This window comes from Vicugna pacos, chromosome 2, assembly GCF_048564905.1.
Source record: "Vicugna pacos chromosome 2, VicPac4, whole genome shotgun sequence".
Taxonomy (NCBI): domain Eukaryota; kingdom Metazoa; phylum Chordata; class Mammalia; order Artiodactyla; family Camelidae; genus Vicugna; species Vicugna pacos.
Window position 1 is genome coordinate 81974377 of NC_132988.1, and position 12562 is coordinate 81986938.

The 12562-nt window shown below is 44.4% G+C and overlaps 1 protein-coding gene across 1 annotated transcript in view; it reads right to left on the minus strand.

Moving 5' to 3' along the window:
- Positions 1–143: 143 nt before the first annotated feature.
- Positions 144–12562, minus strand: part of FAM13A (family with sequence similarity 13 member A) — a 265769-nt gene continuing 253350 nt past the window's right edge. The window contains 5 exon segments of the mRNA XM_015250473.3: positions 144–2469; positions 4640–4741; positions 5343–5536; positions 9845–9928; positions 11421–11516. Coding sequence (XP_015105959.2) covers positions 2343–2469; positions 4640–4741; positions 5343–5536; positions 9845–9928; positions 11421–11516 — 603 coding nt within the window. The 3' untranslated portion in view covers positions 144–2342.

Below are 12562 nucleotides of genomic sequence, written 5' to 3' on the forward strand. Positions count from 1 at the left end.
GGAGCCGGAACCCACCGACTAACATGTCTTCAGATAGAATCCAGCATAAACAGGGCTCCTCCCCTTCATTTGTTCTTCATTTATTCTAGGAAATATATTGATGATTAGAAACTACAAAGGAAAACACGACATTCCATACACTATTTATTTTACTATAACTTGGTGTCTTCTTTTATTCAATCATACAAATTTGAATGGGCGGGTTTCCTGAATAAATCTTTTACTTAATTTACCTTTGGCAGAGACAATAGATTTCAAAACATTTAGTAGCTTCTCATTTATATAGATTTTCCTCTTTTCAAGTTCTGTAGCATATTAGTATTTTCAAAACAATACTCAAACAGATGTGCTTTGAAAGTCAACTGGTAATGATTCGATTTATATTATAGCTTATTTAAGAGAATAACTACTCAGAAAGGACAAACTAGACATGTATTTGTTTTAAAAAATACAATTTTTGGTCATGTGAATGATTCATGTTCCGATTTCAAAAATAGAAAACGTCCTAAAGTGCATCATTTTATTTATAATATAACTCCTTGAAATTATAGCAATCTGCAATGTAAACAGCAGAGCAAAGAATACCAAACTATATATATATATATAGTAGGATTACGTACCATCTTTAGGTGTGTAGATTAAACCAGGGCACTTCCAACACATAGCTCATGCTTCTATATAATTTTTTTTTAAGAGCAAACTTAAAGGTATTCTTTTCCCCCTACTCCTGATGGAAAGGATTTTCATCTGATAGACAGCTGCTACCTCATTTCAACCATGGAAAATGCTGCTATGAATCCAATCTGACCAGACGGTTTCTCAAGAACGCATTTCGGAAACTGGTTAACTGGTCAGAAAGAGTTTTCTCATTATTATTATTAAACAAAACAAAATGGTACCCCTTTGTCGTCCTGTTCATTCTGCACCATTATCTGCCAAAGGCAGAGCCCACCAAAACACTTTCTCTGGGCAACCTGGGGCTGGTGTGCAGAACCCTGTGCTCAACCTCACAAAGCACAAAGGGGCTGGGCTGGACAGGCAGAGCCAGAACCCACTTTCCTCAGTGTAGACACAGAAGGTCAGAAGGTAACAAGTCAAAAGATGACATCAGCACACTGAAGAGATGAATGATTTGGTGTCTTCAACTCCCTGGTCCCTCCAAAATGTCTAATGTAGACAGCTTTGTGACACAGTCCTTGAAGAAATTATAATCATAACTGGCTACACACCATTATTTTTTCTCTTTACGTGTGATCTTGAAAATAGTGTGATTTAGATTCTGCTTTAGGCTGAGCTCTGAGGGCTACACGTACCCCTCAGTTAGAAGATTTTTAGTGCAGGTTTACTTTAAAAGAAAAAAATTAAACGCTGGTAAGTACTCAGGAGGCTGAGAATACAGGCTCTTTCTCTCTCATGATCCTCTACCCTTGAGCTAAGAATGAAGCAAGACCCTTCTGTTTGGCTAGAGCCAAAATGAAACCAAACCCCAAACAGGCTTCCATGGCATGACGGCCTCGCTTAGCATTTGATGTGAAGATTTGAGGCTGACAAGTGCAGTCCGTGTTCGGGGGAGAATTCCCCAGCTCTTCACTCCTGCCTAACTGAACAATCTGCAAGGACATAGCTACTGCTATATCCCCCCACGCCCCGTCCTCTGCAGGTGGTCCAGCCCCACCCAGTCAGGGAACACAGGTCTCTGTCGCTGAGGACGTCGTGAAGAAACAAGGTCAGACAGAGGACCGCCCTGCCGCAGGGGGCAGACGTGGCTCCCGTTTACCCGAGAGCTGAGCAGGGAGAGGTGCAGCTCTGGGGAAAGGTCGCGATAATGGCCAAGGCAGCAAACAGGGCTCCAGTGCATCTTCCCACTTTGCTGGGTCTGAAGAGGACACAGAGGTGCCCAGCCAGCTCGCTCTATGGAGTGAAGTCCTGAGCTGGTCTTTGTCACAGTTAGACAGAGAATGGTCTGTTTCTCAGTTATCCAGGGAAGGACAGGGGACATTCTCTGCAGATGAGTGTGTCTCAATGTAGTGATTCATCGCTGCAGTGTCAGCGTCTGCGTGTGTCTGTGTGCACCAGGGTGCGTGGCGACTGTGACTTTCCCTTACAGAAGCCCTGTGTGGGGCGGGCTGCCTCCCTCCATCTAGGTGGCTTCTGAGGCAGCCAATGGAAACTGGAGCTGACCCCAGTGGCCTGGAGGCAGCAGGGCTACACGCCTTGTAGGTCCAGCTCTGAGGCTGACTTCAGTTTTTGCGGAGCTGCTATTCGCCAAGGGAGGCGGGGTGTGGGGGGAGGGCCTCTGTCCCCTGCACCCCAGCCCCCTCTGCTCGGATGGGGCTGCCTCCTCACATGGCCTTGGAGTCAGTGTCTCTCTTGCTGATGAGCACCTCCAAGAGCCTTAGTTTTGCCTTAATGTGCTTATACTCATTGTATTCTTCAGCCATAGGAGTGCGGTCTTCCTTCTGCACGTTTCTAGTGGAAACAAAGGGAAAAGGGGCGGATGATCATTTGCTGTCTCTCCTAGAGGATACTGTTCATCAGGTGAATTATCATCATGTGGAAATTCGCAGTTTATCACCCTGTAGAATCAGCACTGCCAGGTGTCACTTGCTATCAAGACTGGAGCTGGCTTTAGGGTAAGCGGTGAAAGACAGTGCTCCCCAGAAGGCACCATGCAACCAGGCTGTTAGAGTTAACCTGGCATCTTGCAGAATGACGTGAAGGACTAAGACATGCAGACACTTTCTCTCTCTGCTGCTGCTATGTATGTATTCACATTCAGGGTCTCCATACACTGCAAGTCTTTATTTACCCTGAATGCTTACTCACTTTTACATATTTCATCTGATGAACCATTAAATTTCTAATTAGCAACTGGTATATCCATAATTTACAGGTTTTTTTCCAAAAACAGAGTTAATACTTATACTTCTTATAAAAATTAGTCTCAGAATTCAGCAACTGGATCACAGAATACTAATGAGCCTGTACAGTTAACTGAGTAATTTTATATGCATACTTTTCATATGCACAAGTGTTAATTGAGAGCTGATTATAGGGCAAGCACTGTGCTAAGTACTTGAGATCTGAGATACAACACTACCCTCAGGAGAGCTGGATGAAGCAGTGCCGTTATCCACATTCTCCCCCATCGTGCAGTGTGGTCCAGCTTCTCATTTCGCTTAGAAATGCACACATCAAACATGCAAACACCAGGCTTCCTTTTCTTCTTCTTAATAAGCAAACATGGGAAAGGGGATAGCTTGGGGCTTATTTAACTGTGCACAATGAACTGATTTTATCCCTGCTCTGCCTGTTCAAGGAAAGGATCCTGGATGGCTCCTAGCAGAGGGCAGCGAGGAGAAGAGGGCATCTGACCCCAGCCCCAGCCGGGCCCCGTGAGGGGCTTCACTCGCCTCAGATGCGAAGTGATGGACCTGGATTCTGTGATAGTTGAAGTCCCTCACAGTCCTTAACTTGTATGGTGATTACTGATTTCCATCAATTGTATTTTCTTAAAACTTGTGAAGGTTATAGAATTATAGGGTATCTGTGCATAATGTGAATATAAACATCTGGGGAAAACGAACAGATAAAGCAAAAATACGCTTGGGAAGAAGACCACAATGAAACACATCAAAACATTAATCCTGGTTTGTCTTTGAGGATTATGATTAGTGTTATTTGGGGTATTATTTCCTTTAACCGTTTATCATATTTTCTAAACATCCTACAATTCACAGAGAAAGAAAAGCAAATACTTAAATATAAAAATTAATAAATCTTGAGAAAAATCATAATAGGACAGATCCAAATCAGAGATCCTAAAAATAAATGTATACAGTCACTGAAATAAACTGGAATACAGCACATTTTAAAGGCCAAAGTTAATTGTTACGATACTTTTATTTCCCAATACTTTTGAGAAGTATGAAAGAGGACTCAGAGAAACTGTATTTACGTTGTTTAAATAATTTGGATTAAAATAAAATCACTTCATAATGATAAAACTTAATCCAACATAAGAGACAGAAATCTACCTCGTTCTATGCCTGTCTCATGCTGTGACTTAAGACATCCTGTGTGCAGTCACTTGTAAACAGGGAAGGCTCTTCCTCAGCATAATGCTCCATGATGATGATTACATCACGTCTTAAGACGCATTAGGGAAGGGTACCCTGTCAGTCACACGCGCTCGCTGCTTTTGTGTATTGTGCATTCAACTTGACAACTATCATCTTCGCTTTTAAAATGAGCTTACAAACCAGTAAGATTTAAAGTGCCACTTTCCTTATTTCTCCTTAAAGTTTATTAAGATGAAAAAACAAAACCAAAAATCAAAACCAGTGCTGTCAGCTAGAAACTTAGCTTTAAGCTGCTCATTTTAGATTAGAATTTGATGTGACAAGTTAATTTTACAAACGTTAGCTGACTCTGCATCAGTCTTGGATACGCTCCAAGGAGCATTTCTTCTTGAAGGACCACACAAACCTCACCATCTCACAGGAAACCTCGTAGGGGTCCTGGGCACAGACCCAAGGTTACAGGAAGGAGGCGGGGCAGTTTCCACATGGGAGGCAATGCACAGATCTGACCGAGGAAAGAGAGGGATGGGAGGGGGGAGGAAAACACACACACTTACCTTCCATTTTGTCTGAAAAAATTGTCTTCAAAGTCACGAAGTTTCTTTCGAATCCTTTTCTTTTCTTCTCTCATTTCCTGAAGGTGTTCCAAGAGTTCTGGTCTAAGGGGGACAGAGGAATTTCAAGCAAATTGAGTTAAATCTGAATTGTTATAAATGTTATGAATGTGCAGCTTGATAGGGTTGTGGAGAAAGCGGAAAGCACACGAATACAGGAACTGTCAGGGAGCTCAGGGTCAGCAGGAAGGGATGTTTCCTACCCGCTGGAAGCCAGAGCATGCTGACAACAGACACGGCTTCCGGGGCTCCTGCGAGGCTCCTGTTACTAATGAATTCTTTGGGCTTGTGAAATCCCATGGTGCTTTGTCGAATTTTGCTTTGAAAGAAAGAGATGACACCTATCTGTGCTCAGTGTGTGTTAAATGGTGAGCTGTGGAGACCAGAACCACACAATGCCATCACAGAGACCTTCTGACTGTTTACGCAAGATCTCAGATGCTCCCTCAAATAACAGGGGATGAAGCTTATAAAAACACTGAGCCAGAAGTTTAAAAACAAACACACACTGTTTATCTGCATGGACGCACCCCAGGTAAGTCACTCATGTTTTGTCAGCCAATTTATGTAAGTACAAAGGCTAAAATAATATTTTAGAAAGTTATTTTCACCAAAACATTCCAATACTACCCCCCAAATAACATACATTGAAGCAGCATGGAGATTTGAAAGCCCGGTGTCCTGGCTGCATTTTGATGGTATTTTCTCATCCATTGGGGAAATAAATCCGTCAGCATCATCTTCAAATTGGTCCAGAAAGCAACGGGCGCTGAAATCGGTTTTCAGGGTGACTGTGAAGTCTGGCTTTGTGTTATCATCCTCCGAACCCTCCTCTTCTTCCTGGAGATACAGAGCAACCGCAATAAAAATCTGGTTACTTTTTCTGGCCCTCTTGCATTACGAGAATCACTTAACGGTCATTTAAGTACCCAGACACCATATAGTTTCTTCTTTAAATCTATGTTTAGCAACACATGTGCACATGATGTATATGTTACTGAATATCTGTATGTTCACAGTAAATAAGACAAACACTGAACACAGCTATTCAACAGGGAAAAAAATTATAAAAAAATTTCATATACAGCACAATTAACAGCTGTCAAGGCCGAGGGTAGATCTTCAATCTCCTTGCTTGGTCTATGGAAGTAAATGCTTCATTATTAATTTTTTAAAAATTAAACTCACTTTAAAATTTACGGAGTAAAAGCGGCTTTTCAGTTAATAGTTTAAAGTTTCTCTTTTGTGTCAGAGGAAGTAGCAAGTCCCATCCACGCAGTTTTTATAAGAAGTGAGATAATGCATGTCAAGTACCTGATCAGGTACCCCTGGGGCACAGGCAGCGCGGCTCAGCCGCTCAGCCTTGCCCCAGCCCCCCTCCCTCCCCCCACCCCAAGGAGGAAGAGCAGGTGGAATCATCTGCTGTGAACTCCATGGAGGGAGAGATTGGGTCTCTCTGTTCACTGCCGCCCCCACCGATCAGCCCATGTCTGCCTACATTTGGTGCTCAATAAACATCTTGTTAGTCGAGTAATTCAGTTTTAAAAGAGAAATCCAAATTACTATTAAGAGCATATTAAAGCCCGAGACAGTTAAGAAATGAAGCCAGCAGTCTCGGCCTATCAATTATACCCCGAGCTCCTGATAGAACTTAAAAATGTGAGATCGCGTCTTGTAGACATTGAGAACTCAATGTTTTTTTTACAATGAAGCTAAGCAAAACTGTTCTCAGTAAGCTGTGAAAATCACAGGAAAAAGAAACAGCACAGCAGATCTTCAGATTATAAGACCATCAGGTTGCTGTGGATACTGAGTAGATTCTAGACGGAATTAATATATAGATAACATAGGAGTAATTAGAAACAATCAGTCAACAGTGACTAGCACTGGCTCCTTGAAAACAAATCACAAAACTAACCATTCTTCCTTTTGTCATAGGAATAGCATAATATCTGGATTTCAGTAAAGAATGAGGTGTGGTGATCTGTGGCAGGAGAGCTGGCTGTGAAGGCTTACGCAGGGGGGCTGCTGCACTGCTGCTGTGGACGCGGACGGAGGGCTCTGGCAGGCTCTTTACCTGACTGACATTCACCAACATTCACCAGTCACTTGGATAAGGGGCCAGAGGGATATTCACAAAACGTGCAGATAAAGAGTGGATAGGGATATCTGGTGTGTTGGAATACAAAATCTAGATTTAGTCTATGTCGTAAGGCTGGAATAGAAGCATGAAAAGTTAACCAACCGGAAAAACTCAAGGTCCTATAAGTAGATGAGAAAAAGACACATGGACACTAAGCAGCCCTTGGAAAAGGAAGCTGGGGTTGGTATAAATCAGAAGTGAGGTGAGGCCACAAGACCTGGTTCTCATCTGAGGGCAGGTATGCCCCCAGGGGACGTCTGGCAATGTCTGGAGGCACTTTTGGTTGTCACACTGGGGAGGGGGTGGTTGGAGTGCACTGCTCGCACCCAGTGGGTGGAGGCCAGCCCCCCACAACAGAGTTATCTGGCTCCAAATGTCTGCAGACTGAGGTCGAGGCATCCTGCCTCAGAAAGACTCAGATGAACTCAAAGTTCACTGACAGTCATGCAGGCGTAGACTTGTAGAACTGACTCCGGATCAAGGTCAGGACTAGTCCTTGGTCCACTGTCCTTCTGCTTAAATCATATCTAGAATAATGTTCAGTTCTGGGTGTCAGTACTTAAGAGGGATACAGAGAGACTGGTGTGGGCGTACAGAGCCGAGCCACTAGTCTGCTGGAAGGTCTGGAGCCCATATCACGCGAGAAACAGTGAGAAGAACCTGGAGGAAAAACAGTTCACAGGGGTGGGGAGGCGTGGGCAGGGCAGGTGACTATAAACAGACGCAGTGCCCTCAGGGAAGCAATACAGATAGTAGTAACTCCAAATATTATGATTTAATTATTTTCATTAATGGTAGTATTTTATAGTTCTTAAACCTATCCATTCTGAAATTACATGTTATATAATTACTATACTGTAGTCAGTAATTTTAAAAGTGATAATCATAAAACTAATAATTAACTAATAACACTGATGCTAAGCCCACGTAATGAGTGACCTGACTCTCTTCATCACTGCAAGCTTTTCAAGCGTTGAGGATGGAAGCACTTCTCAGGGACAATGTCTCTATTCTGCCAGAGAAGTTTCAGAGAGAATTCTTATGCTGGATAGAACCGACTAGCTGATCTGCAGGATTTGGGGGTTGGAGGACCTAGGGCTTTAGAACTTGAGCTGACTCTCTCCAACAGCTGGGGCCTTCCCACAAGCATTTATAGCCAGGGACGGTTTTCAAAGAAACCATTTAGATGCAATCTTTTTATCTGCACACACACACACCAAATTCTAAATTGTATCAGAATTGCTGAGAAGTAATACAATCCAGTTACATGCTGATAAGCTTGGCCAACTGGAACAAAATGAACTAAAAGGCAACACTGTTTACAAAAGCAAAGTAATCACTGCAAAATTATCTGAAATTTTGACCACCATGAGGACCAGGAGAAGAACCATGGCCAAAATATACTTGTGAAAAAAATAAACTAAGCTAAAAGATAAGATTGGGAAGAACATCCTCTTTTCAAAAGAGCATCATTCATGTAGCTTCATTTGTTTCATGAGGCAATTAGTAAGTGTCATATGTGGGATGTGTTCAAGAACACATTTTTATCCAGGAACAGTTTTATCGCATACTTCTAAGAGAAATATGCTAATTTTCATACACACAATTGCCCAAATTTCTTCAATTACAGTGATTTAATTCTGGTGTAAAATTACCAGCAAGACAATATTTGTCTTCTTTTATCAACATCAAGTCTTATTGCAAAAAAAATAGCTCTAATTTTTAAGATACAATGTAAGGTATCTGCCTAAATTTCACAGTTAGAGCATTTTTTTATAAAACAAGTTCTAGTTAAGTTAATATGAAGAGTGAACACGATCACTGCCTGACACTTGAATGTGAGGTCTATAAAGTAGTTGAGACCCTTGAGAGGTAAGAAAAGGAACAGAGTTAACGGAAAAGGGGACCTTACAGCCTCTGCTTCCTTACCTCAGTTACGAGGAGACTCAGGCAAGAACATGGAGCAGTTCTCAATTGGAGTCCCCCCGTGCGAACGGGGCCCCCATATTTTGAAATAATCACTCCTAACTACACTAAATAAATGCCACCCCAGACTTGGGATTGCCACAGAAATATGACAAGTGAAACTCTTAAAACTCACTTCTGTTTGGGGTTTTTGTCCCCCTTCCGACTTAACTGCTGGAAAAAACAATCACTGATTTTAAAAAATGATTGACTTTGATGTTTCATCTCTAGAGCCCTGTGTAAGGCAGTCAGTGTGTTCAGCTGTCTAGAAACAAAAACATGAAAGAGGTTGATCTTAGTCCAGGCCAATTACGTCTGTACAGAGCCATGGACACAGTCTGTCCCCACTACACTAGCAAAAGCAGCCACTGAGGACAAGGATTATCTGTATACACTCCAGTATTACCACTGGGGGAATATCAGTGTGTGTCCCAGTGACTGCTGGTCAGAGCACAGAGGACTAAATGTGCCAGGGGGAAGGCCAGAGGAAGGGAGGGTGGGTGAGACTGAAAATCTGTCAAAGACAACTAAGAGATTTGTCTATAAAATAATTTTTTTTTTTACTGTGTGCTATATATATTGCCTTTGTTGATTTTGGTTTTTCTATAAACTCAGCAAATGAGATCTTTTTAAAAAAAGTTACCCAATGAGCTAATTTAACAAAATTTTAGAGTACAGAAAATCCATTCCCCAAATAGAGGGAAAAAAATACCCAAAACAAAAAACATTGTGAAAACAAAACAAAAATCCCTGCAAGCAAAATAAAAACCAAACAATAACAAAACAAGACGAAAAGCGGGAGAATCAAATGAAACTAAGGAGATCAGCTGGTTTATAACGTAAATCAAAGAGGATTGTTTAAAGTTGGTCAGAAGCAGCTACGGATTTTTAGGGAAAGCTGCAGGAAGCTGTCAACAAAGGACCCGATCACAGCCCCTTTCCATCCACCGGAGAGAGGGAGGCACGGGGTCGGGGAGGGAGGACACCGAGGACGGGATGGACGCAGGTGTAGCAGGCGGTTAGCAGCAGGAGGTCTTCACCTTTATCTCCTTGAAGAAGGAAGCAGTTTCGCCCTCGATAATTGGCTGCAGCAAAGGGCTTCTCCGCTTGCTGGAAGGGGAACCCTGCGACAGGCGTTAAGAGGCAGGTTACATGGCGAACCCTGTTCCCTTCCCCTCTTGACTCACCACGATTTTTTTCTGCCTTTTAACTCCAGACCCTGATCACTCCCCACCAAGGACTCCCAGGAAATCCAGAAAGAAACAGCCCAAGTTCTTGCCCAAGTTGCTGCTTCACTTCAGAGCCCCCCACCCCCACAACCATGGGGGTCACAGGAGAGCAAGGACAGCACAAGAGAGTCAACCAAGCACGCAGAACAACCTGAGGAGAAGCCCCACCTCCCCACTTCCCTCCTAGTCACAGTAACTTCAAGAACAACTGTAATAGCACAAGCTCTTGTGATGCAAAGGTCATCAACTGAGGCTGTCTATTCACGTATTTGGGGACACCAAGGGCTCCCGACTGGAGAATGAAAATGGTTCCTTAGCTTTAATCCTTTTGTTGGTTAGTTTACTGATTTATTCTGCAGGAAATTTCTAGAAAAGTAAACATAAACACATCTGCCTGAGGTCTCTGGACCCTGCCCCGTTCATAGAACAAATACACTGTTTAAAAGACAGGCAGAGACCACATCTTGGGCCTAGAAATAAACGGGGAGATTTGAAGCAAGAATCAATCGGATAGCAGCAGCTAAGGAGAATGCACACGCCAGCACCAACATAAAAGCGAGGCCGTGTCTGCTCACTGCAGAGCCCAAAAGCCACCAGGGGAAGCCCCGGGATCCCCCGGGAGGAGAGTGCTGAAATGGAGGCACAGGATGCAGGAGATGGACGGGGTGGGGACACTGCCCTTGCGGCTGGGCTGGCCAAGCCCAGGCTGAGATCGGGGAGGGGAGCCAGCTGGCTGGGGCCCGGAAGGCCTTCCCAGAGCTCAGGGCCAGTCACTGTTTCCTACTCTTGACAAAATCCAGATTGAGGGGCCGAAAGCAGCCAAGTCCAAGGATGGCAGCCACTGAGCACGGTTCACAGTTGTCAGCTGCCCCTCCCATCCTTCCACCTCACACTTCCTACGTCCTCCAAAAAGAGGGAGGCTCCCTCACTGGAGCTCCTCAGAGGACTTTTCCCTGAGTATGATTCCAGAGGGGCTGACCCTAATCTTGGAGGTGGAGAGAAGATCATGAACAGAGGACCCTTAAGACCAGGGAGGCACCCTCTAGAGTGGGGGCCCTGGAGACAGCACGGCCCTGTCCCCTCAGTGTTCTGTCTCCGAGGAAAGGGTTGGGGAGCTGGCCCAGCACATGTCAGATGGGTGTATTCAGTCAAAGCATCTCCCCCAGAGGGAAAAACATTCAGTCAGCTTTAGATCTGCCCATTTTCGGCAAATGTAGCCTCAGAAGTCTTTGATAAATTCTTCATCCCTCAAGCTTAGCGGCCACTGATACTAAGGGCAGGTTCAACTATGAAAGACTGTTCTTTCATCAGCAGACAAGTTAGGGCCCTATTAATACAGCAGGGCCCGCTCAGCTGGGACACTGACCGGAGTGCGGGGCGTACTCACGATGCTGGGGATGGAGCTGGCTCGGGACAGGATCTGTTTGACCAGGCGGTACCTGTCGTACAGCGGCTTCATGACCTGGCGTTCATTCTTGCTCACCTGAAACGCAAGAACAGCAGAGCTGAGGAGCTGGCTCCTGGTGGCTAGGAGACTTGCATGCTCGGGGTAGAGAGAAAGCATAGGTGAGTCAGCGGAGGTCCCACCATTCTTGCAAAATTTATTTCAATTGATAATATTAGTCAGTGGCCATGGAAAATGTCTACTTTAGCGGCAGATCATTGGAAGTCACTCCATCAGCCATACTGCTTTTCCTCAATCAAAACTATGATCATTATTAGTCATTAGTTCCCTATTTAAAACCCCTGGGGGTCCAGAGTTTCCAGATGATTTACTATTTTCCAGGTCCAGGGAAGAAGAAAGCATGTATTTCTGTTACGCTGCTTACCAGGCAGTTCTGTAATCATTAAAAAAAAAAGTCTCTCTTCCCTATGGAATTGTCGTGTTTTTAAGGACAAATTCTGGCAAACAGTAGGTATTCAAGGAACATATGCTGATAGGATACATGGACTGATTCATCTCTGTATCCCTAAAATCAGGCACAGGGCTCAAAATGTTTGAAGTCCTGACTCCACAGGCAGAGGGGAGAAATCAAGCCCAGCCTCCTGGTGCAGCACTCGCAGCCCTGCATCACCTGCCGCTTCTCCTCCTCCCACTGACTCCAGCGCCAGAGAGCAACAAGGTTGCGTCATACCTCCTTGTCTGTCTCCCTCCGTCCTGGAATGGCCTCCTCTCTGCTCCTTGGTTTGAGAAAGTCCAGACCAAGAGTCCCCGCCCTCCCCCGTGCAGCCGTCTGCTGACCTCCCCCACTCTGGGAGACCTGCTCATTCTCTCCTGGTGTCACCTACTGCAACCTGTGTGCACCTTGTAACTCACCTGTGCTCTTCTATAGACAGAATGTCCGGGTCCCCCTCCCCTACCAAATTCATAAGTTGAAAACGAATCCCCAGTGTGATGGCATTTGGAGGCGGGGCCTTGGGGAGGTGACTAGGTCACGAGGGTGGAGCCCTCATGAGTGGGATTAGTGCCCCCTGTAAAAGAGACCCCAGGGAGCTCCCTATGTGAGGACAGCAAAAAGACAGCTGTCT